General features: G+C 42.9%; 2 protein-coding genes across 3 annotated transcripts; one reads left to right on the plus strand and one right to left on the minus strand.

The window, feature by feature from the left end:
- The first annotated feature begins 676 nt into the window (after nt 1–676).
- Nucleotides 677–13,994, plus strand: MEIG1 (meiosis/spermiogenesis associated 1). 2 transcript variants are annotated; one of them, XM_034930029.3, is made up of 3 exons: nt 769–1,250; nt 7,536–7,702; nt 13,654–13,994. In XM_034930029.3, exons 2-3 carry the CDS (start codon nt 7,565–7,567, stop codon nt 13,780–13,782), a joined length of 267 nt encoding a protein of 88 aa, XP_034785920.1. In that variant the 5' UTR covers nt 769–1,250; nt 7,536–7,564; the 3' UTR covers nt 13,783–13,994. The 2 variants fall into 2 exon arrangements, 1 of the variants encoding a protein (XP_034785920.1); XR_004664529.3 differs by lacking the exon at nt 7,536–7,702 and having other exon boundaries at nt 677–1,250; nt 13,654–13,839.
- A 147-nt stretch (nt 13,995–14,141) lies between these two features.
- On the minus strand, nt 14,142–16,335 carry LOC134731062 (uncharacterized). The gene is made up of 2 exons (XM_063607191.1): nt 16,093–16,335; nt 14,142–15,694 (listed from the first exon to the last, which is right to left on the minus strand). Exons 1-2 carry the CDS (start codon nt 16,208–16,210, stop codon nt 15,147–15,149), a joined length of 666 nt encoding a protein of 221 aa, XP_063463261.1. The 5' UTR covers nt 16,211–16,335; the 3' UTR covers nt 14,142–15,146.
- Between the last annotated feature and the right edge of the window lie 5,338 nt (nt 16,336–21,673).

Raw genomic sequence — 21,673 nt, forward strand, 5'->3', positions numbered from 1 at the left:
CAAAAAAAACAAAAAACAAAAACAAAAACAAAAAACCGTATATCTTGAATCTGATCGCTTTTCGCTAAAATAGTACAGTAATATAGCAATAGATAATGCTAGAAAAAATAATTAAAGCTCTAGATATCATCTATTGTAGGTTTACTGATTGTCAGGCACTATGGCGACTCTCTGGAATGGTTCATTCCTCGCAAATGAATAGATAGGAGATATCTACTATCAGGAACTACAAACACAGTCTCCGTGCTGTGATCCGCTTTCATAGGGAATTCTGTCTGGGATTCAAGCAGCAGCAAGTAACCCTTTTTCGCCTTCCATCTCTGCTCAGGGGTAAGCCCTGGCAGCGCTCCTACCTGGGACCTACGTTGGCTTAGTGAGTGGGGCGTGCGCCCACCCCAGCCCTCGCGCATGCGCATAAAAGCCCACTCCCGGGGGCGGGGCCCGAGCTAGCTGGGCGGGGCCTGAAGGAGCCCGGAGCTCCTGCAGCTTCATCGCGTTACTAAGAGACGCGAGGGTCGCGAAGGCCACAACACTTGGCCTCTCGCTGGCCCTGCCCGCGGATCCCGAGTAGAGAACGCAAGCACCCACGCCCGCCTGCAAGCTCCCGGGCGTCCCCGGCCTCTCCTGCTCGGCGGAACGAGGATAACCCAGTAGAGCCGGACCCAGGGGTGGGTGGATGCGTCGCTGGAGGCGGGGGCCCTGCCCGCCAACCCCTGCGCCCCGGCCGTAGCCCCACCCCGGAAGTTCTTGCCCCGCCTTCTCGGCTCCGCCCTTCTCTGCTGTCTCCTGAGGTTTGCCAGGGAGATCCCGTGATTTTCATGTCTCTTCCGTGATTTTCAGGGAGGAGGGTCACTATTTGGTCCTTCCAGAAACTCAGGGTCCGGTTCTCCCGGAAGTTTCCGGGCCGCCCCGGACCCCATTGGCTTTAGGTGCCGCGTCTCCGAGGGCTCCGATTTGGGCCCTAGATTTTGGAATACTGTGTTTTGTCCATCCCAGCCTTCACCAGGCGGATTTCATCTCCCACACAGTTAGTGATTTATGGCAGAAAGGAAGCTGGAGGGATGGGGACTGCAGCTTAGCTGTGAGGGCCGGAAGGGAGCGGTTTTGTGCTGCACACAGGCAGGTCAGCACTCCCAGAGCAGGGACCGCCAGGCGTGCTTTCGGAACCGCTTTTGTCTTTCAAATGAACGCCCAGCGCCAGCAGACGGGAGTTCCAGGACCTTAGAGACCGGCTAATGCTTCTCTTTAAGGTCAGGAAACAGGCGCAGGCGTGTTCATGGCCTTGCCTAAGGTTACGTGCTGGTTACAGGGCTCCTCCTGCTGCCTCTTAAGAACAGAAATAATCTAATAGGAGAAAAAAAGGGACTATTAGGGAGGCTAATGCTCTTGAAGTTTTAATACTACTAAAAGTAAAAGCGCTTTTCAGAGTGAAAGGGAAGTGAAAAGGGAATTTGGGTGGCTGGCTACATCAGAAGCTTCTGTTACAACTTCAGATTGTCAGGGAGTTGAGATGGTGTTTTTTGTTTTTATTTTTGTTTTAGTTTTTTGAGACGGAGTCTCGCTCTGTAGCCCAGGCTGGAGTGCAGTGGCGCGATCTCGGCTCACTGGAAGCTCCGCCTCCCGGGTTCACGCCATTCTCCTGCCTCAGCCTCCCGAGTAGCTGGGACCACAGGCGCCCGCCACGATGCCCGGCTAATTTTTTGTATTTTTAGTAGAGACGGGGTTTCACTTTGTTGGCCAGGATGGTCTCGATCTCCTGACCTCGTGATCCACCCGCCTCGGTCTCCCAAAGTGCTGGAATTACAGGCGTGAGCCACCGCGCCGAGATGGTGTGTTTTTAAACTAACGTGCCCGAGGCCGGGCGTGGTGGCTCACGCCTGTAATCCCAGCACTTTGGGAGGCTGAGGCAGGCGGATCACCTGAGGTCGGGAATTCGAGACCAGCCTGACCAACATGGGAAAACCTCGTCTCTACTAAAAATACAAAAAAATTAACCAGGCATGGTGGCGCATGCCTGTAATCCCAGCTACTCGGGAGGCTGAGGCAGGAGAATCGCTTTAACCCGGGAGGCGAAGGTTGTGGTGAGACAAGATCGCGCCATGGCACTCCAGCCTGAGCAACAAGAGTGAAACTCCATCGCAAAAATAAATAAATAAATAAATAAAATAACGTGCTCCTCAATTTCACCATGGGATTATGTCCCAATACACCCATGGTAGGTCGAAAATGCATTTAATGCACCTAGCCAACTTTAAACGTCCTCAGAACACTTAGCTGCCCTGCAGTTGGGCAACATCATCTAACAGAAAGCCTATTTTATAATAAAGTGTTGACTATGTCATGTAACTTACTGAATACTGAATTCAAAGTGGAAAACAGAATGGTTGCATGGGTACTCGAATTACTGAATGCGTATTGCTTTTGCACCATGGTAAAGTGGAGATATGAGTTGAACCATTCCACGGGACCATCTGTATGCATATAAACCCTAAGTATTTCATATAATTCAGTTTCACAAACCAGAAACTCAGGCATTGCTGTTTCCTGTTTGTGGAGCTACAACGTGGTATTTTAGATGTCAAATTTATTTATTTTTTTGAGATGGTGTCTTGCTCTGTCACCCAGGCTGGAGTGCAGTGGTGCGATCTTGGCTCACCACAACCTCCCTCTCCTGGGTTCAAGTGATTCTCCTGCCTCAGCCTCCCGAAGTAGCTGGGACTACAGGCAGCCGTCACCGCATCCGGCTAATTTTTTTTTTTTTTTTTTTTTTTTTTTTTTTTTTTTTTTTAGTAGAGACAGGGTTTCACCATGTTGGCTAAGCTGGTCTCGAACTCTTGACCTCAGGTGATCCACCTGCCTCGGCCTCCCAAAGTGCCGGGATTACAGGCGTGAGCCACCGCGCATGGCCCAAATGTTTATTTTTATTTATTTATTTTTTAAATATTTTTTTCTTGAGGCAGGGTCTCATTCTTGTCTCCCAGGCTGGAATGCAGTGACTTGATCACAGCTCACTGTGGCCTCAACCTTGGGGGCTCAAACAATCCCTCCCACCTTAGCCTCCCCAGTAGCTGAGACTACAGTCATGGGCCACCACACCCAGCTAATTTTATTTTTTGTAGAGATAGGGTCTCACTACGTTGCCCAGGCTGGTCGTGAACTCGGACTCAAATGATCCTCCCTCCTCAGTCTCAGAAAGAGCTGGGATTACAGGTGTGAGCCGCTGCATCCGGCCATTAAATGTATTTTTTATCAATTCTTTTTTTGGCACAACTGCCAGCAAAGAAACCACTCAGTCTGCAAGTGCTAAGTACTAGCAGAATTAGAACTGCCACTGAATTTCCTAGAATCACTGAAAAATTTAATCAAGGAATTGTAAGTTGATCTTTCCTAATTTTAGTTTCATTTTGTGTTTTTAATAAACTGAAAGTAAGGGCAAAAAAAAGAATTTCCACCACCACTTATATAGCGTAGTTACGTTAGTCACTAGATTTCCTACTATGGTGAAATTTACATTCATATTCTCTTTAGGTATTTTGGGAAAATAAAATTTTGAAATGCTTAATAATAACCGGAGGATGTCTATTTCTACTGAGAAAAGTGGTGATTTCCCCCAAAGTCCAATTGAATACAGCATATTTTCTGCTCTTCTATTAAATGTAGCATTTTTATGTATAGTTGCCATAATTTTTTGAGCTGAAAGTGACAAAAGGTTACATAGATGGCATTCAAGAAAATACGTTTCGAATGAATATGAGCAAAAAGTCAAGCCTAAAGCAAAAAGGGCATAGATAAGACAAAAATTAAGATTGTATCACTACATGTGCTTCATCTGTAAAAGTCCTGTAAGTAATACAGTCACTAATTTCATATAAAAATATGACTAATTTGGAAGTTTTTTTTTTCTTTTTTTCAGACAGTCTCGCTCTGTCACCCAGGCTGGAGTGCAGTGGCACCATCTCGGCTCACTGCAACCTCCGCCTCCCAGGTTCAAGCAGTTCTCTGCCTCAGCCTCCTGATTAGCTGGGATTACAGGCATGCGCCACCATGCCCGGCTAATTTTTGTATTTTTAGTAGACACGGGGTTTCACCATCTTGGCCAGGCTGGTCTTGAACTCCTGACCTCGTGATCCACCCACTTCAGTCTCCCAGGGTGCTGGGATTACAGGCATGAGCCACCGTTCCTGTCCTGAAAGTATTTTAATACAGTGAATTCACTAACTGTTTTTTTTTCTCTTAATTTAGACAGAGTTTCGCTCTTGTTGCCCAGGCTGGAGTGCAATAGCGTGATCTTGGCTCACTGCAACCTCCGCCTCCCAGGTTCAAGCAATTCTCCTACCTCAGCCTCCTGATTAGCTGGGATTACAGGCATGCGCCACCACGCCCGGCTAATTTTGTATTTTTAGTAGAGACGGGTGTCTCCATGTTGGTCAGGCTGGTCTCGAACTCCCGACCTCAGGTGATCCACCCACCTCAGCCTCCCAAAGTGCTGGGATTACAGGCGTGAGCCACCACGCCCTGCCTAACTCTTTTCTTTAATATTTCTTAGAACCTTTTTCCTGTGTAATATATCTATATTCCTGTGTAATATTTCATATTATATATATGAATGGATTCTTAGGCTGTATCACATGTCCAACTCACCTCTTTGTCATAGCTGGTATATTGCTATTATATTGTGCAGCAGTGGAGTAGTGAACTTCCCACTAGAATGAATGGCATTAAAGGACAAAGGTTTCACTGAAGCATGGCTTATTTATTGTTTTGCCAGGTGTTCCAAATTTTACATAAACTCGTATAATACTGTAAAACTGGACCGGGTGCGGTGGCTTACGCCTGTAATCACAGCACTTTGGGAGGCCGAGGTACACGGATCACTTGAGGCCAGGAGTTCAAGACCAGCCTGAGAAACATGGTGAAACCCATCTCTACTAAAAATGTAAAAATTTGGCCAGGCGTGGTGGCTCACGCCTGTAATCCCAGCCTTTTGGGAGGCTGAGGCAGGTGGATCATGAGGTCAGGAGATCGAGAACATCCTGGCTAACACAGTGAAACCCCGTCTCTACTAAAAATACAAAAAATTAGCTGGGCATGGTAGCGGGCGCCTCTAGTCCCAGCTACTCAGGAGGCTGAGGCAGGAGAATAGCATGAACCTGGGAAGTGGAGCTTGCAGTGAGCCGAGATCGCGCCTCTGCACTCCAGCCTGGTGACATAGCGAGACTCCGTCTCAAAAAAAAAAAAAAAAAAAAAAAAAAAGAATACAATATAAACACTATAATCTTTAGAATGTTAAGTAATTTAACAAAAATCTAAATAGGAAGAGCATTAGAACAACTTTCTTGTTTTTCATAGAAAAGAGTCCATTGGTACTTGTGACTTAGCCTCCTAACAGTCTTCATTATCTTTTTTTACTAACCACTAAGGGAATATTTAGGCTACATCTTTCATATTGAAGAAATATTTGTCTGAAATTCAGCAAGTCTGTCCATTTTATTTCCATTTCCTATTTTTCCTCTATTAAATCCAAGTGAAGCTAAATTTATGTCTTGTAAAAGCATTTATTAGAAGATCCTTTTAAATAAAACTTTTAAGTCTATGTTAATTAATCGTATATTTAGCATGATTTTTACCCAGTATGAAGGATGGATATTTCTAATTAATATTATGCTTATTTTGAGTTTTCCTTTATATATATGTATATAAGTGTATGTGTGTGTGTGTGTGTGTATATATATATGTATACTTTTTTTTTTTTTTTTTTTTTGGAGCCAGAGTCTTGCTCTGTCACCCAGGCTGGAGTGCAACCTCCACCTCCTGAGTTTCAAGCGATTCTCAAGCCTCAGCCTCCCAAGTAGCTGTGATTGCAGGCACCTGCTACCATGCCCATTTCATTTTTTTTTTTTTTTTTCCTTTTTGAGAAGGAGTTTCACTCATGTTGCCCAGGCTAAAGTGCAATGGTGTGATCTCAGCTCACTGCAACCTCCACCTCCCAGGTTCAAGCGATTGTCATGCCTCAGCCTCCCAAGTAGTTGGGATTACAGGCATGTGCCACCATGCCTGGCTAATTTTGTATTTTTAATAGAGATGGGGTTTCATCATGTTGGCCAGGCTGGTCTTGAACTCCTGACCTCAGGTCTCCTGACCTCAGTCTCCCAAAGTGCTGGGATTACAGGCCCAAGCCACCATGTCCAGCCTTTCCCTGTTATACCTTAATGTATTTCTTGATCTTTTAAACATAATGAGCATTTGTTATTGTGACTGAAAAAAATTCATAAAATATTTATTTATAGGATCTGACTTTAATGTGTTTCAGCCAATAGAAATATATTTTAATAGAAGAATGCATTCAAGGAATCATAGTGAAAATTCTGTACACTTTATTTCAGTTAAATGACTGATATTTTGTTAATAAAATAAGTAGCTGAGAAAACAAGTGTAAGATTATGCCTTTGAAAAACTTGCTATGGAAGTTCGGTGAATAGACAATTACAGGAACTAAAGTCGTATATTAGACTTTCCAAGACTGTTAGTGACCTCCTACACTGTTTTTAAATCCATGGTCTCAGTACCACGACAGCCACACAGTGTGCATGGAATCTGTGTTAGGCCATTTTCTCACATTAGTTCACCAAAAGATCAGGTACTACAGTGACCTCAGTAAATGAATTGCAGCAATTGGGATGTCTCCAAGCAATTCAGAAGTGAAAAAGAATAACCCATTCCCTCCCAGAAACAAGAAAGCGAACAGAGTGAGAAGACGGGTCTTACATTCCCTTTTTCAGAGAGAGAGAGAGAGAGAGAGAGATGCAGCTTTGAATATAAGTAATGGAATGGTGGTGGATATTTTGACAATCTACTGGGCATGTTTTCAGAAATGTGCAAACTATTACCTGGAACTCCAGTATGTGTATACAGCTTTTAGAACATCACTCCATAACTCCAACTCTGACTGGGATTTTATTGATAAAGAAAAAAAACAGTTTTCTATGTATCTTTCAGGGACTTGGGATTTTTGTTTGTTTGTTTGTTACAGTTTTATCCCCACAAAATAGAGCATGAATCCTTCTCAATCTTGGAATTGTATGTTTAAAAACTAATATATTTAATGGGATTCTCAACTCTAAGTATAACTTTTAAGAGTTAGTTTCGTTTATTCCCTTTTTTTTTTTTTTTTTTTTTTGAGATGGAGTCTTGCTCTGTCACCCAGGCTGGAGTGCAGTGGCACAATCTCGGGTCACTGCAACCTCCGCCTCCTGGGTTCAAGCCATTCTCCTGGCTCAGCTGCCCCAGTAGCTGGGATTACAGGCGTGCACCACCATGCCCAGCTAATTTTTGTATTTTTAGCAGAGACGGTGTTTCACCATGTTGGCCAGGCTGGTCTCAAACTCCTGACCTCCTGATCCACCCGCCTCGGCCTGCCAAAGTGCTGGGATTACAGGTGTGAGCCACCGCACCCGGCCAGTTTTGTTTATTCTTAAAGGGAATTTCAAAATTGTCACTATTACATTATCCATTAATGTTGTTTTAACATCTTTCAGATATTATTGATAATAAGGCCTCTGTAACCATGGCTAGTTCTGACATAAAACCAAAATCAGTAAGTCGTGCCAAAAAATGGTCAGAAGAGATAGAAAATCTGTACAGATTTCAACAAGCAGGATATCGGGATGAAACCGAATATAGACAAGTGAAACAAGTTTCTGTGGTAAGATTTCTGCCTCTACAAACCTCAACTCGAAATGTATTTCTCAGATGCTGAAAAGTATTTTATAAACAACCAGAGAATAACTGAAGGAAATTCGACTCCAACTCTCTCATTTTATTTATTTACTTTTATTTACTTTTATTTTATTTTTTGAGACAGAGTCTCATTCTGTCACCCAGGCTGGAGTGCAGTGATGCAATCTCGGCACACTCCACCTCCCGGATTCAAGGGATTCTCCTGCCTCAGCCTCGCGAGTAGCTGGGATCACAGGCGTGCACCACCACGCCTGGCTAATTTTTGTATTTTTGTAGAGACGGGATTTTGCCGTGTTTGGCCAGGCTGGTCTTGAACTCCTGACCTCAAGTGATCCACGCGCCTAAGCCTCCCAGAGTGCTAGGATTACAGGCAATAGCCAGGACGCCCAGCCAGACTCTCTCATCTTATTAAGGGGGAGAGGCCCAGAAGAATGATTTGCAGGCAGAGTGGGAGAAGAGGTGGTCATTCAGCTGGGCACATTCAGAATCGTCTCTTTTATTGAGCAACTGTGCTCTGCTAAATGAATCTTTTGCGGTAGACCACAAAAAAAGAAGCTTTTTTCCTCATTCAGGTGATTTTATTATCAGATAATCAGTATGTTGGGTAACTATTATTTCCCTCCTGTTACTTTTTATTTTAACCATGAATTAGAAAGAGGTTAAAATCCTGTGGTTTTGGGGGCAATTATACCTTACGAACAAAAGTGTTAGAACAACTCGTGACTTTGGTAGTATATCCCACGCTTTCCTGAGAGGGTAGAGACCTAGCTTTGCTTTATGAAGGCTAGACCAAAGTCTAGATGCTTTATGAAGGCTAGGCTCCCGTTTATACTGTGTGGTTCTTCATAACTTATTTATTCTCTTGGCTACTAAGAGACTTTTTTTTTTTTTTGAGACAGAGTCTCGCTCTGTCACCCAGGCTGGAGTGCACTGGCGCAATCTCGGCTCACTGCAACCTCCGCCTCCCGGGTTCAAGTGATTCTTAAGAGACGTGTTTTTACAAATTCAGTTCACCCCTGAACAACGCAGGGACTAGGGGCTTCAGTGCTTCATACCGTCAAAAATTTGTGTATAACTTTTGACTCCCCAAAACAACTACTAGTAACCTAGTGTTAACAGAAACACTTGCCCATAAGGTGAATAATTGATTGACCCAGGAATACACTAATATGTTAATATATTTTATGCATTAATGACAAACCTTTTTCTTAATTATTTTTGATATTTATAGTCTGTGGTTTGCAAATTTTTTCAAATCGTTGCAAATCAAAAAAAAAAATTTCAACAAATTTTTTGAAAACAATCCATGCATATATGGACTCCCCAAGTTCAAACTTGCATTGGTCAAGGGTCAACTGTATTGTAAAATATGACATAGTATTCATAAATATATTTTAATTTTTAGATTTGGGATGATAACAGTGTTTATTAACTCAGTTGTTTATTTTTCATTATTTTTTACTAACTCATCATTTTTCAGATTCTAATGTGTAGATTTTGCAGATCACTATAAGCTCTGCTTTTTCTTTTATTCTATTCTTTGACCTCTACTTAAAAATTCCTTTTAAAGTACACAGGAGGCTGGGAGTGGTGGCTCACGCCTGCAATCCCAGCCCTTTGGGAGGCCGAGGTAGGCAGATCACTTGAGGTAATGAGTTTGAGACCAGTCTAGCCAACATGGTGAAAGCCTGTCTCTACTAAAAATACAAAAATTAGCCGGGCATGGTGGCATGCACCTGTAGTCCCAACTACTTGGGAGGCTGAGGCAGGAGAATCACTTGAGCCCGGGAGGCAGAGGTTGCAGTTAGCTGAGATCACACCATTACACTACAGCCTGGGCAACAAAGCAAAACCCCATCTCAAATAAATAAATAAATTAATTAAATTAAAATTTTAAAAGTACATAGGAAAAATAATGGAGGCAATACGGAACTAACATGTTATTACCTCTTTAATAGACATTAATTTAGCGACATTATTGGGGTTAACAATACAATTTAAAATACTGATCAAGTGAAGATTGATTACTGTGACTTCCATGTATCTGTCTTCTCAACCATTATACTCTATCCCCATTGCCAAGGATAATTTTCATTACTATATCATCTATGGCTTTTCAACAGATAAAACAGAAGCATTATCATTTTTATGCTGTTTAAAATAAGCTTTGGGCTGGGCGTGTTGGCTCACACCTCTAATCCCAGCAGTTTGGGAGGCCGAGGCAGGTGGATCATCTGAGGTTGGGAGTTTGAGACCAGCCTGACCAATATGGAGAAACCCTGTCTCTACTAAAAATACAAAACTAGCCGGGCATGGTGGCACATGCCTGTAATCCTAGCTATTTGGGGGGCAGAGGCAGGAGAATCGCTTGAAACCAGGAGGTGGAAGTTGTAGTGAGCCGAGATCACGCCATTGCACTCCAGCCTGGGCAACAAGAGTGAAACTCCATCTCAAATAAATAAATAAATAAAATAAGCTTCATACCCTGCCTTAAGATTGGGATGCCCCTAAAGATACACAAGCCTCAGACTCATAGGCGGCCAGCTGCGGTGGCTTACGCCTCTAAGCCCAGTGCTTTGGGAGGCTGAGGGTGAAGGATTGCTTGAGGCCAGGATTTCGAGACCAGCCTGGGCGACATAGTGAGACCCCATTTCTACAAAAAACTTTTTTTAATTAGCCAGGCATGGTGGAGTGTCTCTGTAGTCCCAGCTACTGGGAGGCTCAGGGGGGAGGATTGCTTGAGTGCAGGAGATCGAGGCTGCAGTGACCTGTGATGACATCACTGCACACCTGCCTGGGTGAGAGAGCAAGACCCTGTCTCAAAAAAAAAAAAAAAAAAGAAAAGAAAAGAAAAAAGGAAAAAAGAAAAGAAACTTGTCACAAGAATTAAATGTAATCACATGTTTGAAGTGCCTGACATTATAGTGCTCATAATTTGTTGGGCTGGACACAGTGGCTCACGCCTGTAATCCTAGCACTTTGGGAGGCAGAGGCGGGCCATTCACCTGCAGTCAGGAGTTAGAGACCAGCCTGGCCAACATGGTGAAACTCTGTCTCTACTAAAAATACACAAAATTAGCCGGGCATGGTGGTGCACACATGTAATCCCAGCTACTAGGGAGGCTGAGGCAGGAGAATCACTTGAACCCGGGAGGGGGAGGTTACAGTGAGCTGAGATCATGCCACTGCACTCCAGCCTGGGCCACAGAGCGAGACTCCCCCACAAAAAATTTGTTGACTGAAGGAACAGCAAGTGTTTAGTAAATGATAACTTTTATTAATCTCATCATCTTAGATTCTAAAATAAGTAACAAGAACAATAAAACCTTATGCAAATCAAAGTATATGTTCCTTAACAAAAAGAAGCACAGGGATTTAGAGGAAAACAAAATCACTTCCTTCCAGGGACAATCCCAAGAGAGGGCTTAGTGTCCCCAGTGGCATTTGCAGTGGGTCTTCAGGGACGGACAGGATGGTGACTGAAGGCTTGCTTTGGGTGGGAGGTTTCTCCCAGTGTGCAGTGGTTTGAGGGTTTGAGAGAAGCTGTTTTTCATTACTTGGTGGTATAGTGCTTGCTGACCTTCCCTCCTGAGGGGAAAGTCCTTGAACTTGAGGATCTCATTCCATTCCACCACAGGCAAGAAAGTTTCCCAGATCAAATGGAAATGATCAAGTTGAAAGTCAAGAAGAAAAGAAAGTTCAGAGATGCCAAGGGGCATCAAAAGGAAAAATGTCTAGAAGTCAACAAGCATAGGAACAACTTAGCTGTCCTAAGGATTGTCCCATGTCAAGTAGCTCAGCTCCAGATGTTCGGAAGAGGCATTGGTTGTACTGTTTTCTCACCGGATCAGATGGTTTTCAGATAATCTGCTCCTGGCCCCAGGAGGGAAGAGGGCTGTAATGGAGTCTTGAGAACACCTCCTTTCCCTGCCAAAGGTATTGGAAGCCACACAGGCAGGTGTGGCCTCAGTGGTGGAAAGGACTGCTGGTTTTCTGTAATGTATGTCAGAGGGCCTGCCAAGGCTTCTCAGATATGCTGTTACCTATTCTCGCTAATTCATAAGTAAATGAGATGACACAAAAAATGAAGATGTGTTATTAGAAAGTAAAAGACATGTGGACACAGATGGTATATTCATCTCCTCTTCCTACTGAAAGCTGAGATTTATTCATGGGGAAGAGAAAAGGTGCAGGACTACCTGTATAGAAGGTGTTGAAGAACAGGATTTGGAGAAAGGGTGCAGGACTGCCTGTATAGATGGTGTTGAAGAGCAGGATTTGGTTTTCTACAACCTAGATAATGAGTTTTTGGTTATGATAAAGTGCATCTCACAAAATCTGAAAGGAACGTATTTGACAGTAGCGAAATACATTAACCTGACCAGGAAGGGATAACATTGAAGAGGAAGTGGAGAGACAGATCTCCAAATTAGATCAAGCCAAATGATAAAGTAGATAAACCAATATGGTATACAAGAAGGAATGGTAGGAGATGAGTGGGGACAGTGGCTCACACCTGCAATCCCAACACTTTGGAAAGCCAAGACAGGAGGATCACTTGAGACCAGGAGTTTGAGACCAACCTCGGCAACATATAATAATAATAATAATAATAATAACAACAACAACAACAACAACAACAATAAAGAATGGTAGGAGAAATTTAAAAAAAGATTTTTGACACTTTGGGAGGCCAAGGTAGGAGGATTGCTTTAGGCCAGGAGTTTGAGACCAGCCTGGGCAACATAGTGAGACCCTGTCTCTACAAAAAAAAAAAGAAAAATAGAAAACTTATCTGGGCATGGTGGTGCTTACCTGTAGTTCTAACTACTCAGGAGGCAGAGGCTGGAGGATCCCCTGAGCCCAGGTGGTTGAGGCTGTTATGAGCTATGATCACAACACTGCACTACAGCCTCGGAGACAGAGTGAGACCCTGTTTCAAAATAAAAAAAAAAAAAAATGGATTTCAAGGTGAACTTGAAATTGAGGCAGAAGGAAATGCATATACTCTTTTGGATAGTTCTTGAGTTGCTTGCTTTATTCACTGTGTAGTCATCAACAATCAGCAGGCAGCACTTACAAAATGGAGCCTGGCCTTAGCCCTAATGTCCTCCTGTGGTATTAATTGTAGAAGTTAGAATGTTTGAAATCTTTTGTAAACATAAGAGAAATGAAGTTTAGATTACTTTGAATGTTTTGTCTTATCTTGGCCACAGTATTGAAATTTAAATCTAGAAATTGGAGCTGGGTGCAGTGGCTCAGGCCTGTAATTCCAGCACTTGGGAGGCCGAGCTGGGAGGATCACTTGACTCCAGCAGTTCCAGGACAGCCTGGGCAATGTAGCAAGACTCTGTCTCCAAAATAAAACAAAATAAAATAAACCTAGAAATTGGGCTCTAGAGAAAAGCACTGAATTAGTTGTCTTTTTTTTTTTCCGAGACAGGGTCTTGTTCTGTCGCCCAGGCTGGAGTGCAGTGGCGCCATCTAGGGTCACCGCAACCCCTGCCTCCAGAGTTCAATGGATTCTTCTGCCTCAGCCCCCTGAGTACCTGGGATTATAGGCACCTACCACCACACCCAGCTAATTTTTGTATTTTTAGTAGAGGCATTGTTTCACCATGTTGGCCAGGTTGGTCTTGAACTCCTGACCTCAATTTATCCTCCTGCCTCAGCCTCCCAAAGTGCTGGGATTACAGGCATGAGCTACCGCACTCGGCCTGAATTAGTTATCTTACAGCATAAGGCTGCAATGTAAGATGTGTCTTGTGGGTATAATACTTTAAAAGCTCAAGCATTCTAAAATCTAATCTTATACTTTGTTTGTGTAAGTCATACTTTTTAACTATTTGATAGTAAAATATGAGATAAAAATCAACCCTGCATTGTAACGTTTGTACTCTGGTTCTTGATGTGCAGGTAGATCATTGGCCGGAGACAGGATATGTGAAGAAACTTCAGAGAAGGGACAATACCTTCTATTACTACAACAAACAGAGGGAATGTGATGACAAGGAAGTCCACAAAGTGAAAATTTATGCTTACTAGCCTGTCTTCTTTGTATTACTTGTCAATTATATTTTAAGAATTCATCATTTCCTTCTACATCGTGTGTTTGTCATTTGATGAAATAATTCAAGATGCAGTCTGCAGTTTAATGTTTTGTGAAACACAAAAGCCGTGAGAATTGGTATCTGCTAATCAACTTGTCCTGTTCTAAGAACTGGCTGCAGGTGCATTAAAGTTGTACTTTCTTGGTCCTGCTCTTTTCGTCCATCTTATTTTATTTTGAGACAGAGTCTCACTCTGTCGCCCAGGCTGGAGTGCAGTGGTGCAATCTCAGTTCACTGCAACCTCTGCCTCCCGGGTTCAAGTGATTCTCATGCCTCAGCCTCCTAAGTAGCTAGAATTACAGGTGTGCACTACCATACCCATCTAATTTTTATATTTTTCATAGAGATATGGTTTCATCACGTTGGCCAGGGTGGTCTCAAACTCCTGACCTCAAGTGATCTGCCTGCCTCAGCCTCCCAAAGTGCTGGCATTTCAGGTGTGAGCCACCACACCTGGCCTCTGTCCATAATAACTGTGGTGTGATCACCATTAAGTGTGGGAAAACACCTTTGAAATCATCCCAATGGTTAGACTAGTGACATATTTTTTTATAGCAGATAGTCTTAGTGCTCCACCTATACCTGCTCCTGGCATTTATGTCTTTACTAGAACATTGCTTTGAGATGCCAGATATGGGTCTTGTGGCCCAAGGTCTTTCTCTTGCCCCTGGAGTCCTTTGCCTCTTGCTGGGCAAACTGGAAGTGTCAAGGAATAATGCCCCCCATGGAAGAAGTCCTCCACTAGTGACCGCTGGGAAGTAGAGATAGAAATCTCCCAGCAGGCTGGGCGCAGTGACCCACGCCTAAAATCCTAGCACTTTGGGAGGCCGAGGAGGGTGGATCATGAGGTCAGGAAATCAAGACCATCCTGGCTAGCAGGGTGAAACCCTGTCTCTACTAAAAAATACAAAAAATTAGCAGGGAGTGGTGGCGGCTGCCTGTAGTCCCACCTGCTCAGAAGGCTGAGGCAGGAGAATGGGGTGAACCCCGGAGGCAAAGCTTGCAGTGAGCCAAGATCCCGCCACTGCACTCCAGCCTGGGCGACAGAGGGAGACTCCATCTCAAAAAAAAAAAAAAAGAAAACTATAAAGATCTTTGTCTACTTACTAATGATGAAAAGTATGGTCATAGAATATGGTAATGTACATTTGCATGACCTTGAGCTAACAACTTAGGATTGCAGCCTCAGGATTTACATTCGTAAAGCGAAGAGCCAGCGCTTTGATGGACTAAAGCCATGTGAATCACGTGCTGATTTCAGGGCTATCGGGATCAAAGAGAGTATACATATGATAGGCCTTACACAGTCTCTCGTATAATTGTGCTGGACTTTCTTCTTTTTCCCTGAATGACCTCAGAGACCTTGTTAACGTTTGTGGCCTTCTGAGCTCCCCTCTTTAATCCTTCCAAGAGAGCTTCCCTGCCTCGGTTTAGCCTTTGCATATCCTCTCTTTCATGTGGGTCCATCTGGGGGTCGGTTCCTGGTAACTGGGTCCTTCCATACTCTTGGGGGTTTTGATAATCAGCTGGTGCATGTTCCTCTAGCCACTTAGTTGCTGCTTGGAGCCCTCTCCGCCTTTCATCTCTGTTAAAGAGGAACGTGAGCAACTGGTGGCAATCAGCCCAGGTGTGGTTGTGGGTCTGGATAACAGTTTGGAGCCAATCAATTAGGGCTTGTGGCTTTTCGGTAGAGGGCAGTGTATTGTTTTCCCAGTTGAGAAGGTCGGCAGAGGTGAAGGGCCGGTACCCAAAAACACGCCTCTCCACCACGTGACCATCCTCCTCTATCCCAGTATACCGCTGCTCTCTCAGGGGCATTTGGATCCCCGTTTTGGGTCGTAAACGAGCTGCCGTGGGAGGGGTGGAATGGCACAATGTGACTTACCGCAATTAATAGTATCAATTATTGAGACTAATAATTATCAATATTAATAACTGATCATATAATTTTAAAATCAATAGTGATAATAATGCTAATTCATATTAAAGAGTTATACTCACGATAGCAATAAATGATTAATATTAATGATTAATGACACCTGATATTAATATCTGATATTGATCTTCTTCATTAGAAAACAGTCATATTAGCTCTTAATATTAATATTAATAATCTGAACACTTTTTATGAGCAATGATTTCTTAATATTAATATTAATATTGGTAATAGATATTCATGTTAATAATAAATGAGGAAGAATTAATACTAATAGTACACCTAAAACCTCAGTGGGTGTACACCCACCTGTGATATTGCTCCTAATGTCCAGGAAGGGAGAGAGCATGATATTACGTTCAATATCGCAGTAGCTGTACACCCAGCCGGTGATATTGATCCGAATCTCATCTCCAGGGGATGGCATATGACGTTACTCCCAATATAGCACTGGGTGTGCATCCACCCGGTGATATTCCTCCTCATATTCACGGAAGAAGAGAATGCTATTACTCCCGGTATCACAGGAAATGTACACCCCATTTGTGACATTGTTCCTAATATCCGGAGGGGGAGAGGGTGATATTACTCCCAATATCGCAGGCTGGGTACACCCACCCTCTGATATTGTTCCTAGTAGCCAGGAAGGGAGAGGACGATATGACTCCCCAGACAGCAGGAGGTGTACACCCATCCTGGGATAGTCTTCCTAATATCCATGGAGGGGAGAGGCTGATATGACTCGCAATATGTCAGGGGGTCTACATCCAGTCTATGATATTGTTCTTAATATTCAAAGGCGGAGAGGTTAATATTACTCCCAATATCACAGAAAGTGTACAAACCCGTTTTACTATTGTTGCTATTATCCAGAAGAAGAGAAGATGATATTACCCCCCATACTGCAGGAGGTGTACACACACTCTGTGATACTTTTTGTAATGTGCAGGGCGGGGGAGGATAATATTCTTCTTAATAGCGCAGGGTGTGTACAGCCCCCCTGTGATATGGTTCTTAATATTCCAAGGGGGAGAGGATGACCCTACTCCCAATAGCACAGAAAGTGAACACCACCCCAGGGATATTGTTCCCAAGATCCAGGAGAGAAGAGGATGATGTTACTTTCAATATCGCATGGGGAGGACACGCCGCCAGTGATATTGCTCCTAATGTCAACGTGGGAGAGGACGATACTACACCCAATGCCGCTGGGGGCAGACACACTCCCGTGATATTGTTCTTAATATCCAGGGGGAAGAGGATGCTATTACTGCAAATAGTGCAGAGGATGTGCTCCCTTCTGTGATATAGTTGGTAATTTCCAAAGGCGGAGAAAATATTACTGACAATAACGTCAACACGCTGTGACCACCGTGGATCCTAATATCCAGTGGGGGACGGGGGGGGGGTGACATTACTCCCCGCATCGCGGAGGGCGCGCGCCCCCCTGCGACGTGGATCGTAATACCTGGGGGTGGGGGAGAGGGGAGTGATATTACTCCCCGCATCGCGGGGGGCGCCCGCCCCCTTGCGACGGGAATCGTAATACCCGGGGGGGGGAGAGGGGGTTGATATTACTCCCCGACTTTTCCTAGGATCTTTTCTCTACTGCCATCCTGGGTTCACACCCTGGGACATTATTTTCCATATTCTAGCAAGACGCCCCTAGTAAAGTCACCGGGGTATACACCCTGCTGAATTATTCGTAATACTAATTACGTATTATTCGTAGGGGACTATTAATCCTGATGTCACAGGACCCTACACACTGTGAAGTTATTCCTAGTATCCAGCGGGACATTAAGAATAATGTCACAATGTGTGTATACCTTGTGGTGTTATTCTTATTCTCCTATGGGGAGGTTACTTTTATTGTCACACGGGCTATGTTCCCTTTGATATTACTCATAATATCCTAGAGGGATGTCACCTCTTATGTCACAGGGTTTGTACACCTTGTCAAATCACTCTTATTATCCTCATAAGATGTCACTCCTCATATCACAGAGGGTGTACACTCTGTGATATTATCGTCCTATTCTAGGGAAATGTGACTTTTAATGTCACAGAGGGTGTACACCTTGTGAAATTATTCGTTATAATTTTGTGGGATGTTACCCCTAATGTCACACGGGGTGGACACACAGTGATGTTACATGTAATATTCTATAGAAATGTTACTCGTAATTCACAGGTCCTGTACACCCTTTCATATTCTTCATAATATTCCAGGAAAACGTTACTGCTAATGTCACAGGGCGTGTAGACCCTGTCATGAAATTCCTAATATCCTAGCGGGAGTTCACTACTCATTTCACAATGCGTGTACACCCTTTGATATTATTCGTATTGTCCTGAAGAGATGTTACTACTGATGTCCCAATGCAGGTACATTCTCTGACATTATTCGTTATATCCTCGGGGGATGTTACTTCTAATGTCACACGGGGTGTACTCCCTGTGTTCCATTTTGTAATATCCTAGGGCAATTTTACTTTTAATGACACAGGGGGTGTACACATTGTGATATTATTCGTGATATTGTAGAAAGATGTTACTCCTAATGTCACAGGGGTGCACAGCCTGTGATAGTATTCATAATTTCCCAGGGGTCTATACTCCTATTGGCACAGAAGATAACACCCTGTGACACTATTCGTAATATTCTAGCGAGATGATACTCCCAATGTCACAGAGGGTGTACACCCCATGTTATTATTCTTACTCTTCTAGGGTGATGTTAGTCTTAATGTCACAGGCCTGTTCCTTCTGTGATATTATTGAAAATATGCTAGCAGGATATTACTACTAATGTCAAATGCGTGTACACCTTGTGATATTATTAGTAATATTCAGGGGGGATGTTACTCATAAAGTTACAGGGATGTACACCGTGTGATATTGTTCCCAATATTGTAGGGGGATGTCACTCCTAATGTCACAGGGGGTGTACAGCCTTCGATATTATTTGTAATCTTATAGAGAGATATTACTTTAAATATCACAGTGGGTGTACACACATGGGGTACACCCACTGGGATATTATTTGTAATATCTTCAAGAGATATAACTCCTAATATCACAGTGGGTGTACCCCATGTGTGTATACCCTGTGATATTATTTGTAATATCCATAGTAAACATTACTTCTAGTAAGACACAGAGGGTACACCCTGTGATATTTTTCATAATATCATAGGGAGATATTCCTGCTAATAACACAGTGGGTGTACACCATGTGTGTACACTCTGTGATATGATAGCTCATATCCTAGGGAGAAATTCCTTCTAATATCACCGTGAGTTTACACCCTGTGATATCATTCGTAATATCCTAGAAAGATGTTGCTGCTAATATCACAAAGAGTGTGCCCCCAGTGACATTATTCGTAATATCCTGGGGAGATGTTACTCTTAATGTCACAGGGGTTGTACACCCTGTTCTATTATTCATAATATTCTAGGGGGGGTGTTCCTTTTAAAGTCACAGGGGTGTACACCCTGTGATGTTATTCGTCATATCCTAGGAAGAGGTTACTCCTAATATCACATGTGTTATCCTAGGAAGAGGTTACTCCTAATATCACACCCTGTGATAGCATCCGCAATATCCACAAGGAATGTTACTTTGAATGTCACATCGGGTGTACACCCTTTGATGTTAGTCCTAAGACCCAGGGATATATTACTTCAAATATCACATTGGGTGTAGACACATGGTGTACACATTATGTATGAAAATCTACTGTGATATTATTCATAATATCCTTGGAAAATGGGACTGCTAATATCACAGTGATTGTACACACTGTGATATTATTAGTAACATCCTAGGGGAATATTAGTCCAAAACGAAAGGCGTGTGTACCCCCCATGATATTATTCGTAATACTCTAGGGAGATGTTCCTCCTAATGTAATATCACAGGGGTGCACACCCTGTGATATTATTCACAGTATATGAGAGGGATATTAGCACTGAAGTCACAATGCATGTACACCTTGTGATATTATTCCTAATATCCTGCGGGGATGTTACTCGTATTGTCACAGGGGTTGTGTTCCCTGCGATAGTATTCGTAGTCTCCTAGACGGATGTTACACCTAATGTCACAGGATGTGTACATCTTCTTATAGTAGCCATGATATCCTAAAAAGACATGACTCCTCACGTCACAGGGGCTGTATACCCTGTGATATTATTCGTAATATCCTAGCGAGATGTGACTTTTAATGTCACAGAGTGTGCACACCTTTTGAAATTATTCATCACAGTTTTGTGGGATGTTCCACCTTATGTCACACGGGGTGCACACCGAATGATATTACTTGTAATATTCCATAGAAATGTGACTCATAAATCACAGGTGTTCTACACCCTGTAATGTTATGGGTCGTATTCTAGGGGATTGTGACATAAATTAATGTCACCCGGCGTGTACACCTTGTGATATTATTCGTAACATCCTGGCGGGATGTTACTACTAATGCCACAATACGTGTACACCCTCTGATATTATTCGTTATATCCTCATGGGTCATTCCTCCTATATCACATGGGGTGTACTCCCTGTGATATTATTCGGAATATCTCAGGGGGATTTTACTTTAAATGTCACAAAGGGTGTACACACTGTGATGTTACTCGTGATGTTCTAGAAAGAAGTTACTACTAATGTCACAGGGGGTGTACACCCTGTGATATTACACAGGCTAACCCCCGTGACATTATTCGTAATACTTTAGCGGGATGATACTCCTAAAGTCACAGGAGGTGTACGCTCTGTGATATTATTTGGAATATTCCAGGGGGATGTTACTCCTAAAGTCACAGGTGTGTATACCTTGGGATAGTATTCACAATATACTAGCGGGATACTACTACTAATGTCACCATGTGTGTACACCTTCTGATATTATTCGTAATATCCTGGGAGGATGTTACTGCCAACGTCACAGGGGTGTACACCCTGTGTTATTATTACTAATATTCTAGCGGGATTTTACTTTTAAAATCACAGGGGCTGTCAACCCTGGGATCTTATTTGTAATATCCTAGGAAGATGTTACTTGTAATGTCACATGGGGTGTACACCCTGGGACATTATTTCAAATATCCTAAAGAGATGTTATCTTAATGTCATAGGGTGTGTACACTCCTTGATATTATTCGTAATATCCTGAGGAGATATTACTTTAAAAATCACAGTGGGTGTGCACACATGGTGTACACCCTGTGATATTATTCACAATATGTGAGGGAGGTATAACTTTTAATATCGCAGTGGGTGTACACACTGTGAAACTATTCATTATATCGTAGAAGTATATTAATCCTATTGTCAGAGGGGTTTAACATCCTGTGAAATTATTTGTAGTAATCCAGGGGGATAATTACCCTAAAGTCGCAGGCTGTGTACACCCTGTTATGTTATTCATAATATTCTAGGGGGATGTTACTCCTAATGTCGCAAATGTGTGCATGCCGTGATATTATTCACAATCTACTAGCTGGATATTGTTACCAGTGTCACCATGCCTGTACACCTTGTGATATTATTTGTAATATCCTAAGGGGATGTCACTCCTATTGTCACAGGGGGTGTGATTTCTGTGCTATAATTCATAGTATCCCAGGGGGATGTTACTCCTACCATACAAATTGTGTACAATTTGTTATATTATTCGTAATATCCTAGAGTGATGTTACTCCTTATGTCACAGTGGTGTACATCCTGCGATGTTATTCTTCGCATTCTAGAAAGATGTTAACTTCTCATATCACGGAGAGTGTACAATCTGTGAGGTTATTCATAATCGTTTCCAGGGATGTTACTCCTAATGTCACACGTGGTGTACAAACTGTGATATTATTTGTAAACTTTTTTTAG

The sequence above is a fragment of the Pan paniscus genome, chromosome 8 (genome assembly GCF_029289425.2).
Source record: "Pan paniscus chromosome 8, NHGRI_mPanPan1-v2.0_pri, whole genome shotgun sequence".
Taxonomy (NCBI): domain Eukaryota; kingdom Metazoa; phylum Chordata; class Mammalia; order Primates; family Hominidae; genus Pan; species Pan paniscus.

Bases quoted from the DNA above. Each gene is read 5' to 3' on its own strand.
- MEIG1 (XM_034930029.3), top strand. From the start codon at position 7,565: ATGGCTAGTTCTGACATAAAACCAAAATCAGTAAGTCGTGCCAAAAAA. The intron at 7,703-13,653 runs GTAAGATTTCTG...CTTGATGTGCAG, and splicing joins AAGTGAAACAAGTTTCTGTG to GTAGATCATTGGCCGGAGAC.
- LOC134731062 (XM_063607191.1), bottom strand. From the start codon at position 16,210: ATGCCATCCCCTGGAGATGAGATTCGGATCAATATCACCGGCTGGGTG. The intron at 15,695-16,092 runs GTGGGTGTACAC...CTCCCACGGCAG, and splicing joins CATTAGGAGCAATATCACAG to CTCGTTTACGACCCAAAACG.